This window comes from Lissotriton vulgaris, chromosome 11 (genome assembly GCF_964263255.1).
Source record: "Lissotriton vulgaris chromosome 11, aLisVul1.2, whole genome shotgun sequence".
Lineage (NCBI taxonomy): Eukaryota > Metazoa > Chordata > Amphibia > Caudata > Salamandridae > Lissotriton > Lissotriton vulgaris.
Genome location: NC_141699.1, coordinates 469,870,979 through 469,894,624, shown reverse-complemented (window position 1 = coordinate 469,894,624; position 23,646 = coordinate 469,870,979). Strand labels below are relative to the sequence as shown.

The following is a 23,646-nucleotide window of genomic DNA, read 5'->3' as shown; positions in this document are numbered from 1 at the left end:
ACCGTATAGTCTATGCACAGCATGTGATCTACAGCTCACATGCCTCGAACGTAAAATGTTACTTACCAGTAGACATCTGTTCTTGGCCTGTAGAGCTGTAGAGTCACATGTGCCTGCCCGCCTCCCCGGGTACCTGTATCTGTTGTAGTTGCATTCATGTAATTCAATACTTATTACATACATGTGCTTGATCATCTCTTTATACACTACTAACTCCATTCTCACCCAATGACGGCTAACAATGGAGTTGGTGCCCATGCCCACTAGCTCCGAAAAGAGGAGTCACCGGCCTCCTGACTGGAAAGACTTCTTAGAAGAAAAACAAACTGCAAACATCCAGACCAAACATTAGATGGCGATCTATTTACAGCATGTGACTCTACAGCTCTACATGCCAAAACAGATGTCTACTAGTAAGTAAAATTTTTCTTATGAGACGATCCACTAGTCGTGAGTAACATTTAATGCACATGTTAATCCTTTTAATTTCATTAAATTGCATTATGTCAAAATAATAGGGACACATAACTTTAATACGTACAATAACCATAACAATTGTTACATGTAAATATTTTCTTATAGTAGCAATCAATTAAAATTGCATTAAAAAAGTGGGAATCACACGTCTGTCTCCAAACCTAATAAACGTAAAATAGAGGATTAGATTAATATTAATTCAATTAATTTAAAATTAGAAACTTTAATCCTAACAAATGATAAATATGTATTTTAATTAATTAATGAAATTAAACAAATATGCATGAATTCAACTCTGGATCTTGAACGAGCTCTAAATTAATATAAATTTACATATTATTTTGTTCAGTTGATTACTATAAAAGTCAGCATCCAGATGCACTGGTGGAAGTAGAAGTACAGTTGTCTGCTTAATTGTATTCAAACGTGTGTTATAATACTAAGTTATGACAGGAACATGAGTTAAATTAACTAACCTTAATGCTAAATATAAACCTTACTAATTTTAATTTATTTTAAATATAACAGTAACATGGGGTAACCTGGCCCTAAATTCAATAAATGATAATTAGTTCATTATTCTAACGTTAATTAAATTAAACGTGGAATCCCTAATGATGAATGTTTAGTTACATTCATTTTACTTTAATGCATTTCATTCTAGGAAACTCTGATACTCTAACTTTAAATTAATATAAATATTCAGTTACTTTTTAAACTTTTTATTTACTTTAAAAGTCTAAGTCCAACTGCAAAGATCAATGTAATGGGTTGTCTCCATAATGACATTCACTGTAATGTTCTAGGTTCATATGGCAAGAAGAAATGGGAGTTTGAAATAATGAAGGTTAATTAATGGGATGACATCCCTCAAGTTTATGATGCAGTTTACTATATGTAACACTTATTGTACAGACATTCTCCGCGTCGGCGAGGGTTGACAATTTAGGAAGAGTTTGCAGTGTATTAACTGCATATCATATGTTTATTTACTGATGATGCTTTGATTAATTATAACGTCTGTGACCACTGATCTTACACAGAATAACTCAACAAAAAAAGAAATATTGAACAAGCTTAGTTTGGGCATCTGTGCTAAAATATTGTTTACCTAAATAAGAAGAAAGGTGAAACAAAATTGCTTGTGACTTTTCTTCTACTGGTTTGCATAAACAACAATGGACTCCTCATTCATAGCATCCTTTCACCTTCTTGTTTTCAAGGGCTGCTTTGTTGCTTGTATGACCGCCATCTTGAGGCAGATGGATGACTTCCACTACAACCACTACATCAACACTTTCAAAACAAGACAAGACTTGATTGTAAGTTATTTAGGAATTGAAGAGGAAAGATGGTAAATCGTTCCCAAGTTCATCATTGTCTGTGTTCATAACTGTGAGTAACTGTGAGTGATGCCATTCCTAAGAAGACACCTTAAATTAATTTAAGAATGTATGCTATAGTACTGAGTGTCAGAGCACTAATGAAAAACGCAATGCACTGAGCTAAGGCTCAAGGCTATGTCTCTTTAAATGAATTAACAATGTAGTGTTGTTGTTGTTTACTCTAGCTATGTTTTCTCAATAAACACACCTACAAAACCTTAGTAGAGCTAGGGCAGCATCATTCACTTTGTACAATGACATAAGCCTGGCACATGCCAGACCCGTTCTTCTTGGTCGAAACAATATTAAATAACCGAATTTCCGTAATGCAGTGTCTGCAACAGTGAAGTCCGGCTGAGTTTGTCCTATTAAAAATAACACAAACCAACAAGGAAAAGCAAGTGAGGACGGAAATATTACCTTTTCTTTAAATATCAAAGTTGTCATTAAGAGTAGGAAAATAAAACACAAGAAACAAGTATAGACAATCAAACGATATGTCATAGCAGCAAAGTAACATTCCTGATGACAGTAATATAATTTATATCACTCTCCTACCCTCAGCTCATTGGTTAGCCAGACTAATTTGGGTACTTCTGTCAGCTAGCAGAAGGTTGTGAGATTGAACTTTGCACAAACGAGCGCAGCAGCGTGCTCATACCCACGTCCCTGAGATTAATTCAGGCAGCGTGGTTTTTAAATTAGCAGTCCCGCTCCTGTTCGGCGACGGTAGCAGATCATCTAGCTTGCTCCTAGCTTGCTCCTAGCGACAGCAGCGTAGCGCACTGCAATTTCTTATGACACTGTTTTATTTTCGTTTGTTTTAACTATTGCACTATGTAATTTCGTTAAGCATGTTATTGAATTGATCGGTGTAACACCACTTATCTTTCTGCCCAGGCGTGTTCTACTACTCCACCACCAAAAGTTTGGCTGTGTGGAGGGAACGAACGCCACAACCGGAAGGTCCCCCCCCCACTTCCGGTGTGCCACCACCAGCAAGGTCAGCTCTCTAGCTTTCCGCCTCCCCCCCGGTACATAAGCGCTTGTTGGCGCCGATAACAGGTAGATTGAACTTTGCACAAACGAGCGCAGCAGCGTGCTCATACCCACGTCCCTGAGATTAATTCAGGCAGCGTGGTTTTTAAATTAGCAGTCCCGCTCCTGTTCGGCGACAGTAGAAGATCATCTAGCTTGCTCCTAGCGACAGCAGAGTAGCGCACTGCAATTTCTTATGACACTGTTTTATTTTCGCTTGTTTTAACTATTGCACTACGTAATTTCGTTAAGCATGTCATTGAATTGATCGGTGTACCACCACTTACCTTTCTGCCCAAGCGTGTTCTACTACTCCACAACCAAAAGTTTGGCTGTGTGGAGGGAACGAGCGCCACAACCGGAAGGTTCCCCCCTCCACTTCCGGTGTGCCACCACCAGCAAGGTCAGCTCTCTAGCTTTCTGCCTCCCCCCCCCCCCGGGTATATAAGACGATGCACTCAGTCAAGTGCAGCGGACGTGCGCAGCAGGCGCGCTGTCGGCGCGCCTGAGTCATGCCCGTCTGCACCCATCCGCGCCGAGACCGGGCCGCGGGCTAGTCGCTCAACCCGCCCAAATTCTGACATATAGCTGTACTCAATTACTAGCCCTTAGACCTTCCTTGCACTGCTCGCACAACCCTCCCCATTTCATTAATTTAGTGTTGTGCTGTGGCCCTTTTACTTGCAAATTTTGTACACGTCCCCCCCTAATGAACAGCGGCATAGATCACTGCAGGCGGCACTCATAAATGCTCGCTCACTTCCAAAACATAAATTAGATATCCTTGAACTTATTACTGCACACTCCCTTGATTTACTTTTTATCACAGAAACATGGGGAGACGCGGCAGCAGACCCGGATTTTACAGCTGCCCTGCCACCTGGTTTCTGTGTAAATCGATTAGACAGACCGATAAAAAGAGGAGGTGGTCTGGCCATTGTTTATAGAGATCATCTCCGCATTAATACCACCCCTCTTCTTAATATGAGTTGTGAGGCACTCTCTTTTACGATTACTCTTACCGCCAATCAATCATTTTCAGGGAATTTAGTATACCGTCCCCCAGTCCCTCGCACTAAATTCCTTGCTAACATTAACAACCTTCTAGAAAGTGTTGCAGGAACTCCACATTTCACCATTCTTGGAGATTTTAATTTTCATTTAGAGGCTGATACTGATAACAATACTGTATCACTCCTTAAAGATATGACAGCTGCAGGACTTAACCAACTAGCCTCGGCACCTACACATATCGCAGGGTACACCCTAGATGGGATATTTACAAACAATCTAGATATTTCCTATTCCTCACAACTGCCTCTTACCTGGACAGATCATTCAGTGGTATTTTTTGCCATTAGCCTCCATAATCCCACAGTCCCTTCGATAAAATCTGCGTTTCCAGTTACGTCTAGGAACTGGAAAAACATCAATATCCCACATCTATCGGCTACTAAGGCCTCATCATTAGATATAATTGAAACAGATCCAGACATAGCTTCTAATAATTATCTTTCACAACTTAACAGTGCTCTAGATGTCTTCGCACCACCAAAAGTTATGTTCCGAAATCGCATTTTGCCCTCAGCCCCCTGGTTTTCTGAAAATCTGCCCTTACAGAGACAATTTTGCAGGAATTTAGAGAGACACTGGCGTAGACATTACAGCCTCACAGATAAACTCATATACAAAAGTGCCCTCAATAAATATAAGCAGCAGTTAGTCATAGAAAAAAGTAGCTATTATGTCACCCAGATCGAATCAGCAGAAAATTCTACCAAAAAGCTCTTTTATGTAGTTAACCATCTAACTAATCCTCCTATTCCACCAGAAAAAACTTCCCAAGAGCTGTGCAATTCGCTGGCGGACTTCTTTACTGACAAAGTAACCTATATTTTCTGTTTTCTCTCCTCAAGCTATGTCTACAGCTAAATCCCCAGTCCCTAATCATTTCCCCATGTCTCCGTCTTTTTCTTTTTTTTCACCCAGTTACACTTGAACAAACATCACATCTTGTCACCACTATTAAATCAGGCTCACCACTAGACCCTCGCCCCCCTTCTATTCTCAACCTCATCCCTGAAGCTATTTCACCTGCAATAGCCACCATTTGCAATAATATGTTCCAGGCAGGTACTTACCTGTCGGTGTGGAAAAAAGCGATCATTAGGCCCCTTTTAAAAAAAACCTCCCTTGACCCTACAGATCCTGCTAGTTTCAGACCTATTGCATGTTTACCCTTTCCATCCAAAATTTTCGAAAGCCTTATGAACCAACAACTATCAGATTTTATTGATACTCACAACCTATTGGACGACACACAATTTGGCTTCAGAAATACACACGGAACTGAAACAGCGCTTATCAAAGCAGCGGATGAAATCAGATACACATTAGACAAGGGAGGAGCGGCAGTCCTGATATTGCTGGACTTGTCAGTGGCTTTCGACACGGTCGATCACAACATCTTGATCGACCGTGTCGCAGCCATGGGGGTGAAACACAAAGCCAAGGCCCTGATTGCATCCTTCTTACATAACCGGTCTCAAACTGTTAAACTGGGTTCCTTTTATTCATCTCCTTTTTCCCTTCCCTGCGGTGTTCCACAGGGCTCCTCGCTAAGTCCGACTCTTTTTAACATCTATGTATCGGACTTAGCGAGGGTGATAAAGGAATATGATATCAGCCTTACCACCTATGCTGATGATACTCAGTTAGTCCTCTCAATACACCGGGATGTAGACAAGGTGGCGCCAATTTCCGGGAGGCAATGTTGGCCATCAGCTCCTGGATGGCGGCCAACTGTCTCAAACTGAACTCCAACAAGACCGAGATTATGCTTTTTGGCAAGTTGGAACCCTGCTGGTCCCCTCAGTGGTGGCCAAGTGAATTAGGCCCCTTGCCCATACCTGTCAAAAAGGTAAGAAACCTTGGAGTCATCTTCGATGATCGGCTTCTCTTCAACCACCATGTAAATAATGTTGTTTCCTCATCTTTTTTCACCTAAAGGAAAATCAAAAAAATTCTACCTTACACACCCACCTCGGCGGCAAAGACTCTTATCACTTCCCTTGTATTTCCCGAACAGATTATTCTAACGCCCTTCTTCTTAATAATCAGGCAAAAGTGCTCAATAAGCTCCAGTTGGTGCAGAACGCTGCAGCCAGGGTACTGCTCAACATTCCAAAACATAACTCCATTTCCCCTTTCATTCATAATCTTCACTAGCTTCCAGTGAGAAGCCGTACAAAGTTCAAGGCTCTATGCATAGCATATAAAGCCATTAACAATACTGGACCTCAGTTCCTCAAATCAGCATTTAGACCTCTAGAGGCATCAAGAACTCTCCGTTCATCTTCAGCCCATATCCTGATCGCCCCACCCACAAAAAAGGTCAATTGGGGTGACAGACGCTTTATAGTGGCTACAGCCAGACTGTGGAACTCACTCCCCTTGTTCATTAAGACCTGCCCCACGCTATTCAGTTTTAGGAAACAACTTAAGACGTGGCTGTTTTCACAATAGATGCCTTGGTTTGTGCAGTTTCTGATCTTTACAGCGCCGAGACACCTCCGGGTATTTGCACGCTAAACAAATTGCAAAATAAATAAATAAAACTCTAGATACATGACACCCTATTGTAAAGTTCAATGTTCATTCCACCAGTATTATTTATGACAAGTGTGCACCAGAACAAACCAGATGGTGCACACTGTAGAGTCGTAACATAAATGTAGCACCTAGAACTATTAATCTCTAAATCATCTATTCGTTCGTTCTCTTAGTTTCAGTGATCAAAATCACTTGGAAGTGTCTCTGTTCCTGTTAGATTTCTGAAGGCCTAGCTAAGCTTTTGAGTAATATCATGGGTTCTAGTCCCCATCCTTCGGGTACTGAATGTCTACAATATACTTCTGGCCAGGATTTCCGGGTACCAAGGCAATTATTTCTCAAGGTAGCAGAGCTAGTCTGCCAACACTGTATAGATGGTCCCAGAACCTACCCAAAAGGAACACACAGCCAAATATAGATTGGGTGTTCTGGTTCAGTCAGTGTACACTCTGCTCAAGTTTATTTGTGTTTCCTGTGCACCAGAGCCTTAGAGTTTTGGTTGTTGATAATAGTCATCTTTCAGAAACAGGGATGAGTTACTCTTCACTGAGTGGTCATAGTTTAGGGTACCCAAGAGTACACAGTCAAACTATTGATTTATTTTACAATATTTTTTATTAGGTTTTGTATTAATCATACAGGTACAATTGTTTACATATAGGTACACATAAAATGTTACCTATCAAGTACTATCGTGTTCAAATTTCGTCTCTTCATGAGGTACTATATAATTGAGTTTAAACATTGACATTTGGTGGACATTTCGTATACAGCTTCATTTCAATAAGAAGCACTCCACATAATATTCAGCCTTCAGGGCTGCAACAACTTTAAGCATTAGCTACAATGGTGTATTGTGTTTTATGAGACTTATAAGGATGGGTTAGGCCATCATTCTGCAGCACTAGGAAGATTGTCATGGTTGTTGCGGAGTCCTCTGCTATCAGGCGGGTGTGCAGGCCTATGCGCTCTCCTCCTAGAGTGCCAAAGCTTGTGCCCAGCGTTCCACTTCCCTCCTCCAACTGCAATGAGGGTACTGTTCCATATCTTCTGGTGCTTAGCAGTCACCCAAACAAAAAGGGGGAATGCTGCACTGTTCCTGGAGAAGAAAGAAGAGGAAGTGGGGAGGGTTTGCCTGGCGTGACCAAGGGTGATTTAGTGATACCCTGGGGCATCCATTATGTTGGATGTAATTGCCTCACACACCCCGAAGAGTGTCATGCTTCATCATCGGCGGTTGCTCCTCGTCGGGGAGGCGGTGCAATCCCCGACGGGCACACCTCGAAGAGGGGCTCTTTGGCGGAGATCTTTTTTCCAACTGCCTTTTGGTGAAGTGGGGGTATGTGGGCAGGGTGGTGTATTCCTGTGAATAGGTAATTAAAATGTAACAAGGGGTACCGGAATGGATTTTTATTCTGGGGGTCCCCTGGCTACTGTTAAAAGGTGGGGCTAGTTACCTAGGTGTCAACTAATTATGTTGTGTGACCCTAGGAGAAACTAGAGGTGCTTGTGGTCAACATGTTTCTCGCTAATGGTATGTTAACCGCGATTCTTCAGGACCAAAGTGAAAACAACAACATGCTAGTATCATATGTGTTGTGTTTGTTACCTTAGTTTCTTGACCTACCCTTGACCGCCTACTCGAGCTCGGCGGTCAAGGGTAGGTCAAGAAACGCGGAACCAGAAGACTGTAGCCACATTCTTAGGGCTCAACTCTGCAGTTCTGCCCCGCCGACCACTCATGTGGCCTCCATCATTTGACTAGTAGGCATAGGAGGATCCACTAAGGTAACAAACACAACACATATGATATGAATTGCCCCGGAGACTCACAAGATGGCGGAAGCATTCAGCAGACCAGTGGCGCCACAAGTCTTCTAACTGAGAACACAGAGGGGCACTGCGATGCCCTGACCCACCAGGTTGTGTGAAAAACCAGGGCGAGGGAAAAGTGACACAGTCAGGAGTTACACCCAACGCCAAAGACGGAGGTGCCACAAAGGAGCCCGAATTGAATACTGCCTACCTGATGGTGAGCAGGGGACCTGGAGGCGGCACTGATAGCTGCGTGTGGCACCAGGGGTGCGGACGAGGTCCAAGAGTTATTGGAGGCAATGTGGATTACGCGAGGTGCAGAGGCCAATTTGCCTGACCCTAAGATGGCGGCCGTCCTAGTGGACTTTATGGTTCTGCGAGTGAAGGACTTCCATGTGGTTACCGTACGGCGAGGTGCCCGGAGCACCGCTGTAGGGGTGGTACTTCCCCAATGACATGCATACCCTAAAGCTACATACAGGATAAGGCCCTACCTGGAAGAGACAAAGGGATCCCAAGAGGGGACTCTTGCCGCGAGGATATCAAAGCCCAGGGTGCTGATCACTTCTAGAGAAGGGGAGTGCCTCCTAGGAGCCGACAGCTACTGGAGACAAAAGACAGCACAGGAGCAGGACTCCCCTCTGTCTGCTGAAGGCCGCGTAAATGCGAGGGGAGGGGCACTCAGTCCGCATCTATGCCACCAAAGAAAGCGACAATCAAAGTCTCTAGCTTCTTCACCCCTACCGAGAAGAGACCGCTACTGGAACAAGGAGAAACCCCCACGACCATGGCTCTCATGAAAGAGGATTTATTGGCCTCCCTTAGGGATTTCAAGACATGACTCTGCTCTGAGATTAAACTAGATATCAAGCCTTCTATAGACCAGCTCAAAACTGACCTCAACAAGCGCATGTATGCCCTCAAGCAGGATGTAGACTGGGCACCAGAGTCCTGGGGGTGAAGCCCAGGCATAGGATAGGACAAACGTGCCACGGTCACACAAGAGACAATACAAGACCTCTAAGCTCAGTTACATCAGGCCCTACTGAAGACAGAAGACTTAGAAAACAGATCGAGGAGGGATAACATCCGAATTAGAAACCTAAAGGAGGGAGCAGAGGGACCGGACCTAGTGGCCTTTATTGAGAGAATCTGTGCGGATTTTGCGACCACGCCAGTTAAAAATAAAGATCAAAAGGGCACCCCGCGTAGGGAACCAAGCGGCGGGGGAACGTTGACGCACACACAACGCTGCTCCTTCAAGGTAAGAGGCAATCCTGCAGGCGGCCAGGAAAAAGGATGAGATGGGCTTCCAGGGGTTCCATTGCGGTCTATATCAGGATCTAGCGCTGCCACATTGTTGCAAGGCAACAATTTAGGCCCATCACCACGAAATTAAAAATGAACTAAGTCAAATACAGATGGACATATACCTTCGGCTTGAGTTTTAAACACAACAAAATGAGCCATATTACAGAGCCAGAGTGGAGAGGTGTGGTGCAGCGGCCAGGGCAGCTGACTTCGGAGCACAGGGTTCACAGTTCTAGCCCCGGTTCCGGTGGCAGCTCAGCTCAGCACCATGTGACTCTGGGCAGTAGCTCACTTAATTTCCAAGAGGGCCCCCAGCGCCTTGAGACCAGTAAGGGTGAGTAGTTTGTGCTTTGCAAAGACAGATTTACATTTACAGAGCTGAAGGAGGGCCTAAGAGAATTGGGACTTCCCCTCCCTTGGAGGCTGAGAGCAGCCAGGGTGTGTCGAGGGGGAAAGACCGCGACAGCAACAAGGCCTCAAAATGGAGTACCAATCCCAAAGGTGGACGTACGAGGGCTCGGCTGAACAGTGGACAAGACAAAACAGGGCTGGGGAAGGATATGGAGGCCATGTTGAAACCAGAGCGATAGACGACGCCCATCGCAAAGTGCTCCTGAGCCCGGGAGGGCCATGACAAGAGATTGCTACCAAAGCCAAGCAAGAGGGACGGCCGTGGCTGTGGGCTCTGGCCGAGGCGCCCGCAACATGAACCTGCCCTACTTGGACACTAGAGCTGGAGGCCCACGAGCCATCCGGCACAAGTTACTGTTGGTAATGTTGTTTTTATTGTTGGGGGGGGGGGGGGGGGGGGGTTTAAGTGGGATGGTGGTGGCCTTCAGGGGACTCTAACTTTGCGACTTCACTGGACCAAGGAGACCTTAGCAAGGTCCTGAGACACTGTGTGTGCTCAGCAACAGACCTGATGGGAGGGATGCTTGAAAACCTGAGAAATGGTGATTTCCATTACCTCTTGGAATGTAAAAGGGCTGAATTCACCACTTAAGAGACATAACATTTGGAAATACCTGATTGACCATCACTTTGAAGTAGTGGCAATCCAGGAAACACAATTAAAACGCACTGAGGAGCTTAGGCTATGTCATAAGCGTTATTCCCAAATCTACAGATCCTCAGCTAGCACCAAACAGAGGGGGGTGGTAGTGCTCTTTCGTAACTCTATTAAGTACCAGACAGAGGCCATAAGTCCGATAAGGAAGGCGGAATGGTCATGGTGAAGGGTAAATTGAGGGGGCGACTTTGTACATTTATTTCTGCATATGCTCCCAACATAGGTCAACCTGCGTTTCTATCCTCACTGCTAGGTGTGGTGGGACAGTTTGCTGAAGGCCCGAAAATCCTTATGGGTGATTTTAATCTCACCTGGCAGGCAGAAATGGATAGCACACACCCACATAGAAACGCTACAGGCAATTTCCCCAGGGCGTTAAACAGACTCTGCACACCTCAGGGCGCATGGAGGCTCCTCTACCCCGCGACCAAAAACTATAAAACAAATTCACATGTGCACCAAATATATTCACAGCTCGATTATATTTTTATCAGCCACGGCCTACTGGGTTCGCTCTAGGCTGTGAAAATATTTCCGCTCTGTATTTCTGACCGCTGCCTCGTCACCATCTGTCTGAATTGATTGGAGCAACGACCCTCCCAAGATGCCAAGGTGGTACTTCCTTGTATTACTGACAAGGTACAGATTGCTAAGAGATGAATTAAGGAGGGCTATCACAGAGTATTTTTAATTAAACAGCCCATATGTCCCCTTGCCCCTGAACAACTGGGATGCATTTAAGGCAGTTCTGAGGGGTAAATGTTTAGAGCTTAATGCCACACTGAATAAACAGAGGGCGAAGGAGAGGGAAGCCTTGAAGACAGAATTGGAGGTTACTGAAAAGGAACATAAGAAGTCACCCTCATGGGCGCAGCAGCGTAAACTACATGAAATGAAAGGGAAAATCAAGGCGATTTATACCAACAGGGCTGAATATACCATGTTACTGTTCTGTCAACTTTCTTACACACAGGGGAACAGGCCAGGCAGCTTAGAGAAAAAAGTAAGAGGTAACATATTGGAGGTATCCCAGATGGAGAGGGCAACTTAGCGCACTTGGATATAAATATGGCCAAAATATTTAGGGAATTTTACAATGAGCTATACACATGCAAGCCACGCAACACTGCTCCAAAACACCGGTATTTGAAAGCGCTGAAGATACCGTAGGTCTCCAAGACATGGAATGAGACCCTTAATGCACCCATTACTGACGAGGAAGTAGGAAAAGCGATAAAGTCACTTTAGCCCAACAAAGCACCTGGGCCGAATGGCCTGACGGCTCATTTCTATAAAACATTTGTACCAGTTAATATTCCACTGCTTACCCAGGTTCTTAACAATATAACAGAGAGCTCCGGGGTAACACCATCTAAGGCGGAAGCTGTGATAACAGTGATACCCAAGCCGGGAAAAACACTCCACAATATGCCTCATATAGGCCAATTGCGCTTTTGAATTTAGACGCCAAACTATACTCTGCTATCCTGGCAGCGAGGCTAGAGGACTTGTTGCCAGTTCTAATCCACCCGGCTTCATAAAGGGTAGACAGGCTCACGACAATATCCGTAGGACCCTACATCTGATTGAAAAAGTAGCTAAATATAAGATTCTGGCAATACTCATGGGTCTGGATGCCAAAAAGGCTTTTGACAGGGTGGACTGGTCATTCTTATTCTTATTCCTCACACTTGAATATTTCGGGTTTGGGAAAACATTTATAGACATGGTCAAGGCCAACTATGCAACAAGTGCAGGTTAACGGGACCAGCTCAGACCCATTCCTGCTTGATAGAGGGACAAGGCAGGACTGCCCACTGTCGCCCCTGCTATTTGCCTTAAACATAGAGCCTCTGGCGCTGTGGATCCAGGAGTTCCCAGAGATACAGGACATTTGTTTCGTCGGAGGGGATCACAAAATCTACATTTTCGTGGATGACGTCCTGATGACACTCACTCCCCCGGATCACTCGCTCCGAGCTTTACAAGGGGAGCTAAGCAGGTTCGAAGAGGTGGCGTGGTTTGGAGTTAACCTAACCAAATTGTCCATACTAAATCTTAATGTAACAGAAGATGAGACTAAGTGCCTCTGTGAGCGAGACCCCCTTATGTAGGCAAATATTCCCTAATAAGCACTTCCACTATCTCTAACTCAAGCATTGGGCCCTTCACCCACAGGTTATAGAAGCAGCAACGCGAGAACGAACAGCGATGGAAAGATTTGTGCGGTGGGTGGGCTCCATGGAGGGAGTAATCTCCTTCCTATACAACTTACTGCTCTCTACATTACATTCACTGATACCCAGATACATGAATCTATGAGAGAGCATGACAAAGAGGAAATATGAGAAAAAGAGTGGAAGCGGTTGTGGACAGACATCTCTAAGTTTAATCACTGCCTTGACCTGAGGGAAGCCCACTTTAAAACTCTTTTTGATTGGTACATTTACCCCACAAAACTTTAAAAGATATTCACTGATACCTCCGATCAATCCTGGAGGGGGTGCGGGCTGCTCAGGGACTTCGACATATCTGGTGGGACTGCCCCACTATCTAACCATTCTGGGAGGATATTCTGGCACACATGAAAGAGATGTTGGGATACCCTATTCAGACATCCATAGAGGGGATCCTCTTGGGCATAAGGGAACCTGAGCTGGAACACCAAACTAAAGTGGACTGAGCCATTATGTGGTCCTGCATAGGTGCGGCTAAATCGCAATTGCTGCAGCATGGAAGAAGAAAGCGCTCATGCCTCTGGAAAATTCTTAGCATGGAGAAGATGGTTGACATTTTCGGGGCGATTACAAAAATGGTGAATATAAATGGGGTCCACTAGTCACATAGCTTAGGCAGAGCCTCCCCGTGGCGATATGTCCACCCTCAATCTGGGTCATGCATCTGTTCCAGTTTTAGAGCACGCTGTCCCTGAGACAGGTACTTCCAGAAAGGCAAAGGGCCCCCATGAGGGGAGGTTTGAATGGGGCTAAGGGTCTGGTAGCATGCCCTTTGAGTCACTCTTTACACTACGTGGCTAGTGAACACACCACTCGGCTACCACCACCATTGGATTTTTCATTGTTATTGTTAGGGGGGTAGACCAGTTAAGTTGGTGGAGGGGTGGGTTAATTTAGGCGGTCTAAGAGCTCAACACATAAGAATGGTTGGGTTGGCTTGACATCAGATTAGAGCCGAGGACTCCGCTCTCCCTTGTGAAGAATCTGTAACTCCATTAGCGTACCTCACAGGTGCGGGAAGCGCTCATTCCTCTTCAATGTACTGCCAACTTATGTATTGCTTAGGTATTATAAAAAGAATGTTAAGATGTGTTATATTATGAAATGTATACCATGCATTACGATGAGCTGATATATCTGCCAAATGAGAAATTAAATGTCAATAAAAACAAGTTTGGAAAAAAAAAGGTCATAAAGGATTAATACCATTGGTGCCGGAATCATATTGGGCAGGGCTTACCATTTGTCAGCTAACTGAGCCACCTTTCTACCTGCTTATCAGTGGTGGATTCCAGCAAATGTTTCAAAACTGAACCCGTCAAAAATGGAGGTGTTTCATCCATACCTTGATCCTCACTACCATGTTCTGGTGGTAAAAGCATTTATCTTTAGGCAGTCAAGCAAACTGTGAAGTGTATCCGACTCATTCAAAATGTGGCAGCTTTGATTGTGATAAGCCATACAAATTAGACCAAAACTACATTTCAGCTACACCAGCCTCCAGAGTGAAGGGGAATCCAGTTATCTTATGTTATATTTATGTTAATGTTATGTTATGTGTATTTATAAACCATTCGGAAACCAGTTATTCTATGTTACATTTATGTTAATGTTATGTTATGTGTATCTATAAACTATTCTAACACCTGCAAAGGTATCCTGGTACTGAGCAGGTGTGTGCCTAGCTCTGCCTGTGGCAAGTTTTTAAATTGAAAACCTAGGTCTTCAGCTTGTTGAGGAATTCAAGACGTGAGGTGGAGGCTCTGATGTGGAGCGGGAGGTCATCCTATGCTTTACGAGCAATGTAAGGAAAGGGTTGTGTGTATGCATGAATCCAGCGGGCGGAGGTGTCTGGATGGTTGGTGGAAGGAAATGCGACTGTTTAGGTAGATGGGGCCTGAGTTGTGTAGTGCCTTGAATGTGTGTGTGAGGAGTTCGAATTGAGCATGTTTGTTTATCCAAAGCCAGTTCAACTCCCTGAGATGTGGTATGATCCGAGTTCTCTGTGGGAGGTTGAAGATGAGTCTGTTTGCTAAGTTCTGGGTGGTTTGTTGTCTTCTAGTGAGTTGCTTGGTGATCCCAGAACAGTGCGTGTTCACATAGTCCAACTGGCTGCTGACAAAGGCATGAGTGACAGTTTTCTAGTGTTGAGAAGATCTTCCTCAATATCTTCAATGTGTGGAATTAGGATGTAACGCAAGGGTATAGCTTGTGAGGTCATGTCCACATTGCTGTTGATTATGCCGAGGTTCCAGGCGTGAGTTGTGGGTGTGGGTCCGAGCTCGGACAGTCACCAGTTAGAGTCCCATTGTGAGGTCTTCATGCTGAGGATCACTACTTCTGTTTTGTCAGCGTTGAGCTTGAGACAATTGACTTTTATCCAGTTAGCAACTTTGGTTATGCAGGCGGTTAAATTGTTTCTTGAGTTGAAGGTTTTGTCTGACAAGGAGAGTATGAGTTGTGTGTTGTCAGCGTAGGGGAGTATGTTCATGTTGTGCCTGCAGATAATGTTGATGAGAGGAAACATGTATACTTTGAAGAGGGTGGGGCTGAGCAATCATCCTTGAGGCACTCCGCAGATGATGATGCAGGCTTTCGAGGAGTAAAGTGCCAGGCTGATGGCTTGCGTTCTGTCTGTTAAAAAGAAGCAGATCTGGCTGAGAGCTGGCCCTTGTATGCCAATCTTGTGCTGGTGCCTGATGAGTATGGGTTGTGAGACTGGCAAATGCTGCAGAGGGGTTCCAGGAGAATGTGGGCTGTGGGTGTCTCCCCTATCAAGGACCATATGGATGCTATCTGTGTTGGCAATGAGTGTTGTTTCTGTACTGTGGTTTGGTTGGGCATGAGAACAACAAAAGAGTACCAGAGGGCCTAGAAGAAAAGGTGGGTTTATAGTGTGCGGAAAACAGACAAACAACAAAAGACCCCTAGACTGACCTATAAAACATGGTATTCAATGACAACCTGATAGATGGTCAGAGATACCCTTCAGTCACCACTCGGAAACGCCCTTCATCATTTGGGATTTTCCAAAACCATCTATACAGATATGTTTTTTTCAGACAGAGAGAGACCAAGATGTTAATAGGTCTCTTCCACTGAAAAAACAATAGTATGGTATACCACTCCTCGAGACTGGTGAGTGGTCGAGTGTAGTGTGACTGGGGGAGTGCAGTGCAGAAAAAACTTGTACGTGAAAAAATAAAATAGAAAGGTGTGTTTAAAATTGGATGAGGGGGGGGGGCGTGGCTTGGCGGGCGAAGATGGCGGTCGCAGCCTTGTAGAGCTCCCGCCGGCCCGGACATAATCTGCTCATTTATCCTGGCCCCCGAGCCCGCAGTTGGTACCTCGTGGGTGGCATCGGTTCAGGGGAGTGTCCTGCCTTCTCCGGTGTCTTGATCCCGCGATTCCATCTCTTCTGGGAACCGGAGGCGCCGGCGGCGACGTGCGGCCTAGTGACTGGCTGTGGACCGGGGACCTCGATTTTCAGGACGCCGGGTGGCGGTCGCAGGCTCGCTGCTGGAGGTAGCAACGGTGGCGCGGATTCCGGCCCGGCCTTGCAGCTTCAGTTGCCCACAGATCGCGGAGGTGCCCGTTACTCCAGTGCTGTGCCCTGGGAGGACATTTGCAGGCGACACGGCGTGGTGGAGGCCTGCCCAGCCCTTGTGAAGCCGGGGCCTCGAGTTTCGCGACACCGGGACTGCCCTGGCCTGGAAGCAACCCCTGTCACTCCTTCCTTTGAGGACACCGGTGCCGACGTCCCAGCCCGGGGCCTGGGGCTTCCTGCGCCCATAGCTGTGGATTTGCTCCCGAGGGTCTACTGAGAATCATCGCGGGAGGTGTCCGCCCCGCCCAAGGAGAGAACCCGCTGAGCCTGAGAGCGGCCATGACCAGGGGTGGTGGAGGAGGCCCGCCTAAGCAAGGCCCTATTGATAAATTTACAGGGCCCAGTGGTGGCTCCGGGGCACCCGGCAGCAGCGGCGGGTCAGGGCCGGACAATGCAACGATCCTTGCAGCCATCACCCAATCCCGGGACATGCTCGATGCTAAAATCGGGGCAGTGGGAGCGGACGTTAAACTGCTGCGCCAGGACCTCCGCAACGCGGTGGAGCGGATCACTGAGACCGAATCCCGAATCTCGGTGACCGAAACAGACATTGGCGCACTGAAGAAAAGAATGGCGGAGGTGGAGTGTATCCAAAAGACTCTTGCTGCCCGAGTGGAGGATGCCGAAGGGCGCGCACGGAGGAACAACCTCCGCTTTATTGGTTTTCCGGAGCGGTGTGAGAAGGATGGCATGGAGCAGTTTTTGACCCGATGGCTGGAGAGCTGGCTCCCCGAAGGGGCACTGTCCGCATGCTTCGTGATCGAGCGAGCGCACAGGGCCTTGATTCAGCGACCGCCGGAGGGTGAGCGTCCTCGGCCTGTTATTGCTCGACTTTTGAATTACCACGACCGCGATGCCATATTGCGAGAGGCGAGAAACAAGGGTTCGCTCACTTATGAAAACCACAACATTATGATCTTCCCAGATTATACGAAGATGGTGCAACAGCAGAGACAGTCTTTTGTGGCCGCCAAAGCTAAGTTGCGGGGCCTGAAGCTCCAGTACTCTCTTCTGTACCCGGCCCGCCTGCGGGTGGTGTACCAGTCCCGGACGCATTTCTTTGATACGCCCGAGGAGGTCTTTCGTTGGACTGACGAAGCAGTGAGACTTAGGCCGCATGCCCAGCCGGGGCTGGACCCGGGCGGGTCCCGGGGATCGTCGCCGGAGCGGACAAACCGCCCAAACCGAAAAGGACGACATCGGAGGTCCAGATCACGCAAACGGTCAGCCTCCGCTAGTGCAACGCAGACCAGTGGCACGATGGACTCTGAACATTCCGATGTTGGCAGTTGAGATCTGGTGGGGCCTGGACCCTGGTTCTGTCTGGTAATGTGTTGCCCTGCTTTGTGATGGACCGGCTGGTGAGACTGTTGTATAGGGGCTTCGTTCATGCCAGTCTGTATACGCTTGAGACATTCTGAAGCTACTGGTGGGAATGCTATGGGGCTCGAGATGCGGCTTCTATGGGCCTTAGACCCTCACGAGTTGTGGGTGTTGTTGGGGGGTGGGGGGGGGTGAGTGCGTGATGACTGGGGTGTTGGGATCCATTGGTATGGCGGGCCCTGGGTCCTCTGTTTTGGACCCGGGTCTCTCCATGCCGCGACAGGTACTTCAATGTTTTATGAGGTATAGGGGTGGGGGGAGCGGGGCTGGGGGGGGGAGTTGAACTGTTGTTGGTGTTTGGGGGGGTTCGGGCCAGGGGTGGCCCGGTGGGTGTTGGGGCTGGGGGGGTGGGACCACACGTGTATATTGCTGCTGGATCGAGTGGATGGTGGGGTGCGCCGGGGTGGCGCGGAGGGCCTGGTGGAGGGGACTGCCTTGATGATGGCTGATCGAACAACTGTATCTCCTAATAAGACCATTCGTGTTGTAACATGGAATGTGAGGGGGATGCTCGATAAAATCAAACGTGGTGCTGTGTTGCGCTGGGGGAAGAGGGAGGCTGTAGACGTGCTGTTGCTCCAGGAGACTCATATGTTGGGCTCCAAGGTCCTTGGCCTCCGGAGATTCGGCTTCCAGCAAGTGTACCATGCAGGCTTCGCGAGGGGCTCACGGGGGGTGGCTATATTGGTTCATCGCAGGGTGGCGTATGTGCATGAAAAGCAGTGGATTGACCCTCAGGGCCGCTATGTCTTTATTAAGGGGCTGATGGGTGCTGAGCCGGTGGTCTTTGGTAGCGTCTATGCCCCCACTCCCATGCAGTGGGCCCTGTCTGAGAAACTGTTTACGTTATGGAATGAAATCCCAGATGTGTTGACTGTGGTTGGGGGTGATTGGAATGAGGTTATGGATGTGGGCTCGGACCGCCAGAGACGGGTGCCTGTTGCTGTGGATCCCTCCCCTGCAGCCGCGCATACTAGACTGCGTGCAACGGCGGATAGCTTGGGCTGGGTCGATGTGTGGCGCCATTTTCATCCTGCTGCGCGTGGATTCACGTATGTGTCGGCGGTGCATGGTTCCTTCTCGAGACTTGACTATCTTTTTATGCCTGGTGCCTGTTTGAGCCGTGTGAGGGACGCTGCGATCCTACCCAGAGGTCTGTCTGACCACTCCCCAGTCGTGGCTACTATAGACCTCCCCTCGAAGCGACAGCCGTTTCGTTGGCGGATGTCTTCGTGGCATCTACAGCAGCCTGAGTATGTGCATCACTTGCGTGATGCGATTGATAATTATTGGCGAGATAACCTTGTGGGTGATGTGGATGCAATGGTGGTATGGGAGGCGCTGAAGCCCACGATACGGGGCGTTGATATCGCTTGGTGTGCAGCTGCACGGCGGAAGCATCGGGAGACCATTACGGCCGCCGCCGCTCGCGTGGAGGAGTTGGAACAGCGTGGCCGGGATGGGGGTGGCGAAGACGTGGTACGGCAGCTCTTGCAGGCGCAGCAATCCTACGCCTCGGTTCTATATGACGAGGCCAGGCAGGCGTGGCTCGCCACGCGTAGCAGGATTTATCAATGGGGCGACAAGTCCTGTACGATGCTTCACAGGTTGTGTCAGGCGGCCTTCCAGCCTCTCACGTTGCCAGGTCTCACGGCGGAGGATGGTTCGGTAGTGACGGACCCGGCCGTACTTGCAGCTAGCTTTGCCCATTATTATGAGACGCAGTACGCCTCCCGAGATTACCTAGAGACGGAGGAGATTTCTGCCTATCTCGATGACCTGCTGCCGCAGGCCGTCTCCAATGAAACTAGAACTGCGCCAGACGTCCCGCTCACGGCTGAGGAGCTCGGGGAGGCACCGGGACAGCTGAATACAGGGAAGGCACCGGGTCCGAGCGGCTACCCGTGCGAATTCTACAAAAAGTTTCACCTCCAGCTGGGGCCTCAGTACAGGCGCGCACTTGAGGCGGCACGGGCCCAGGGGGAACTGCCGCCCGATTGGCGCCACGCTGAGATCGTAGTTTTCCTGAAACCGGGCAGGGCGCCGGACAGGCATGACTCGTACCGGCCCATTTCTCTCTTAAATATCGAGGCCAAAATCCTGGCAAAGGCTTTGGCGAACCGACTGCTGCCCCTTATAACGGACCTGGTCCATCCTGACCAGGCCGGATTCATGCCCCGCAGAGCTACTCCCCATAATATCCGGCGGGCGCAGGCGGCGGTTGACGCCATGGGCGCTAGGGATGAGCAGGCGGCGCTCCTACTGGCGGACATGGACAGGGCCTTTGACTCTATGAGTTGGGCATACCTGTTTACACTCCTGGCCCGCCTTAACCTTGGCCCGGTGTTCCTGCCGTCCGTTACCAGAGTGGTATTTGCTGTGTGGAGGCAGGCCCTACGCCGCATGGGCTGGTGGGGTAAGTTAACGGCCGAGACGCCGCTCTGGCACAATGGTCTGCTCCCGGAGCTGGCGGCCCTGGCCGGTTTTGAGGGCTGGGAGGCAATAGGTATCACGCTGCTGGGCCAAGTCATGTCCGGCACTACCCTTAAATCGTTCGAGGAACTCCGCACAGAGTTCCAAATGCCTCAGTCCCAGTTTTTCCGCTACTTGCAGCTGCGCCATGCCCTCACCCCGAGCATTGCCAGCCTAGACTCCTTACCGGAGTTCAGCCCGGTCGAGGCAAAGGTGTTTATGGGGGACCTGGGGGACAGAAAGGTTTCCCGGATATACCAGACGCTGGTCATTCATTGCTCCTCTACCCTACACTCGCTTCGGGAGGCATGGGAAGTGGACGTTGGCCCTCTCGATGAGGACGATTGGAGGGAATCCCCACGTGGAACCGCCATTGCTGTACGGCTCAGACTCATCCAATTTAAATACTTGCATCGGGCCTACTACACCCGTGAACGATTGTGGTTAGCTGGGTTGATTGCATCCTCGGAATGCCTGCACTGTGGGACGGTGCCTGGGTCCCTGATACATACTGTGTGGTCGGCTGTCTGGTTTCTGGAGAGGTGTGTGGAGTTGTCTGTCCGAGGTCCTGGGCTGGGACCTTCCCCGCACCCATCGGCTGGGATTATTGCACGTCATGGAGGGCATTGGTGGGAACATATATAAGCGTCATCTGCTGCTTTTGGGGCTTGTTGTCGCCATGCGGGACCTGGCCCGGACGTGGAACGTGGTGAGGGCCCCCCCCCCCCTGTCTGCGTGGAAAGCTGGGCTGGACTACTTCATGGGCCTGGAAAGGCCGATCTTTGAGGCGAGGGGCTGCCCGCGCAAACACTACAAAATTTGGAAGCGATGGGCCGATTACCGGGGTCTGTCACTGGATCCCCCAGCGGAGCGAGAGGAGGACATTTGATGGCATGGACATTGTTGGCCCGGGTCCGCGACGCTCCAGTCGCGCTGCACCTACACCTTTTATTCTATTGCTATGTGTACACGTGTGGATGGGGGGTGGGGGGGGAGTTTGGGTGTTGGGGGAGTCGGGGTTGGGGGATAGGGTGGGTTGGGGGGTTTTTCATACTGAGCTTATTCTTATGGCCTGATTGGACATTTGCTACCTATGTGATTTATTGTACTGATATCGTTGTGGTGATCTCCGGCCTTGGGGGTGCCACGTTTTTATTGCTCACTTGCTCAATAAAATCGGTTGTGAAAAAAAAAAAAATTGGATGAGGGAGCATAGAACAAATTTTATTCGGATGATACTCACTCCGCCAATATTAAAAATTTGTTAAGACAGTTTGAGAAATGCGCTGTCTAGAAATGGAACCAGGTCGACATGTTTCAGCAATACGTGGACACAATTGTCCTTGCTTTCTTCAGGACCTTACAACAAATAAATGCTACTGGAAGTATAAAAAAAATAATAATAAGTGACAACTAAGAAACAAAGTTCACAGACAAGTACTGATATCACCTGCAGTCTCCAGGTGAAGAGTCTTGTCTTTTGCTTACAGGTTATGCCGTTCACTAGAAAGGTCAGAACAGAAAGGGGCAAATGTCAGAAAGACTGACTATACACACAAAAACTCACATGAAAGCTAGGTCTAATAAATATGGACCTTAGACTAAGTCAAACTTCTAGTGCTGACTGTGGACACTCAAAAAAGTAGTGTGGTTGATTTACCATATCAGGATATATGAATTATATGCCAAATATATGAAAGGAAATCTTACCATAGCTTGTAAGAAGTGAAGACCTCACCCCACCTGGCAATGGCTCAGGAGTAGAGTGAAGCACCGCTCTATAAGACACGTAAAAAATTAGAACATATTTCTCCACTTTGTACAAACACCCACATGATAAAAAGCCTTCTATTGACTAAATGCGTAAAGGGAGTTTAATACGATGTACAAATTCAAAGATACGAGATGCTCAGAGTCGCGTTAACTAACTCTGCATTGGTATTGGGAGCATCTCGAAAATGGTTACAGATTTAGCCTTATAAGATACCCCGGATGTGTAGCCCGTGTATCCATAGCAAGGTGCACACTAGTAGTTAGCCTGAAAAACTATCACTAAACGTCCCACTCTCTACGGCATGAGATCGTGACAGTCTTACCTAACCGTCGGTACTTCTAAGCCGGCGTCTGAACTGACTGGGGAGGCACCGGAGGGTCGGGTCGTGTCTTGTTATAAGGTGAGTCCTGATTGGGAGAAGGAGTCACGTGATAGGCTAATGGCGCCCTGTTATTGGCTTGCTGCCGAGCGAGAGTGTTACAGCGCACGTCATTAGTAGTGGTACATTGCCTTGGTAACCGATGTTTGTATACATGTTACCTGTCCGTTCGCATCGGATTTCTCCACGCCCGCTTCTGCAGTTGTAAAGCATACGGAATGCTCACGGGCATGAACCCCTGGAAAACTAGGATCACAGCCAAAACACGCGTCACAACATCACTCCAATGCTCCTCACAACCGCAGAAACGGAAGCGAGGTAAACCCACAAATGCAAGGGCCGCACCATCGCGAGACAAAGTCCCGGGAGGATATGATCAAACACTGCCGAGTCCAATGTAGAGTAGTAGGTGTTGTATGTGTGAAATACATCAAGATAGTTGTATTTTCTTCTCAAAACCATTCATAAAGGGTTGGATGGCAAGTGATGTTGTTGACAGGGCTGATGTCGACTCCGTTTCTGCGGTTGTGAGGAGCATCGGAGTGATGAGCGCTGTAACATTCTCGCTCGGCAGCAAGCCAATAACAGGGCGCCATTACCCTATCACGTGACTCCTTCTCCCAATCAGGACTCACCTTATAACAAGACACGACCCGACCCTCCGGTGCCTCCCCAGTCGGTTCAGACGCCGGCTTCGAAGTAACGACGGTTAGGTAAGACTGTCACGATCTCATGCCGTAGAGAGTGGGACGTTTAGTGATAGTTTTTCAGGCTAACTACTAGTGTGCACCTTGCTATGGATACACGGGCTACACATCCGGGATATCTTATAACGCTAAATCTGTAACCATTTTCGAGATGCTCCCAATACTAATGCAGAGTTAGTTAACGCGACTCTGAGCATCTCGTATCTTTGAATTTGTACATCGTATTAAACTCCCTTTACGCATTTAGTCAATAGAAGGCTTTTTATCATGTGGCTGTTTGTACACAGTGGAGAAATATGTTCTCGTTTTTTGTGTCCTATAGAGCGGTGCTTGACTCTACTCCTGAGCCACTGCCAGATGGGGTGAGGTCTTCACTTCTT

General features: G+C 47.9%; 1 protein-coding gene across 1 annotated transcript in view; it reads left to right on the top strand.

Annotated features, from left to right (window-relative positions):
• The window catches only part of DOCK5 (dedicator of cytokinesis 5), a 581,227-nt gene that overhangs the window by 271,029 nt on the left and 286,552 nt on the right, over positions 1–23,646 (top strand). The window contains exon 22 of the mRNA XM_086942489.1: positions 1,701–1,799. Coding sequence (XP_086798615.1) covers positions 1,701–1,799 — 99 coding nt within the window. The remainder of the gene's footprint in view (positions 1–1,700; positions 1,800–23,646) is intronic.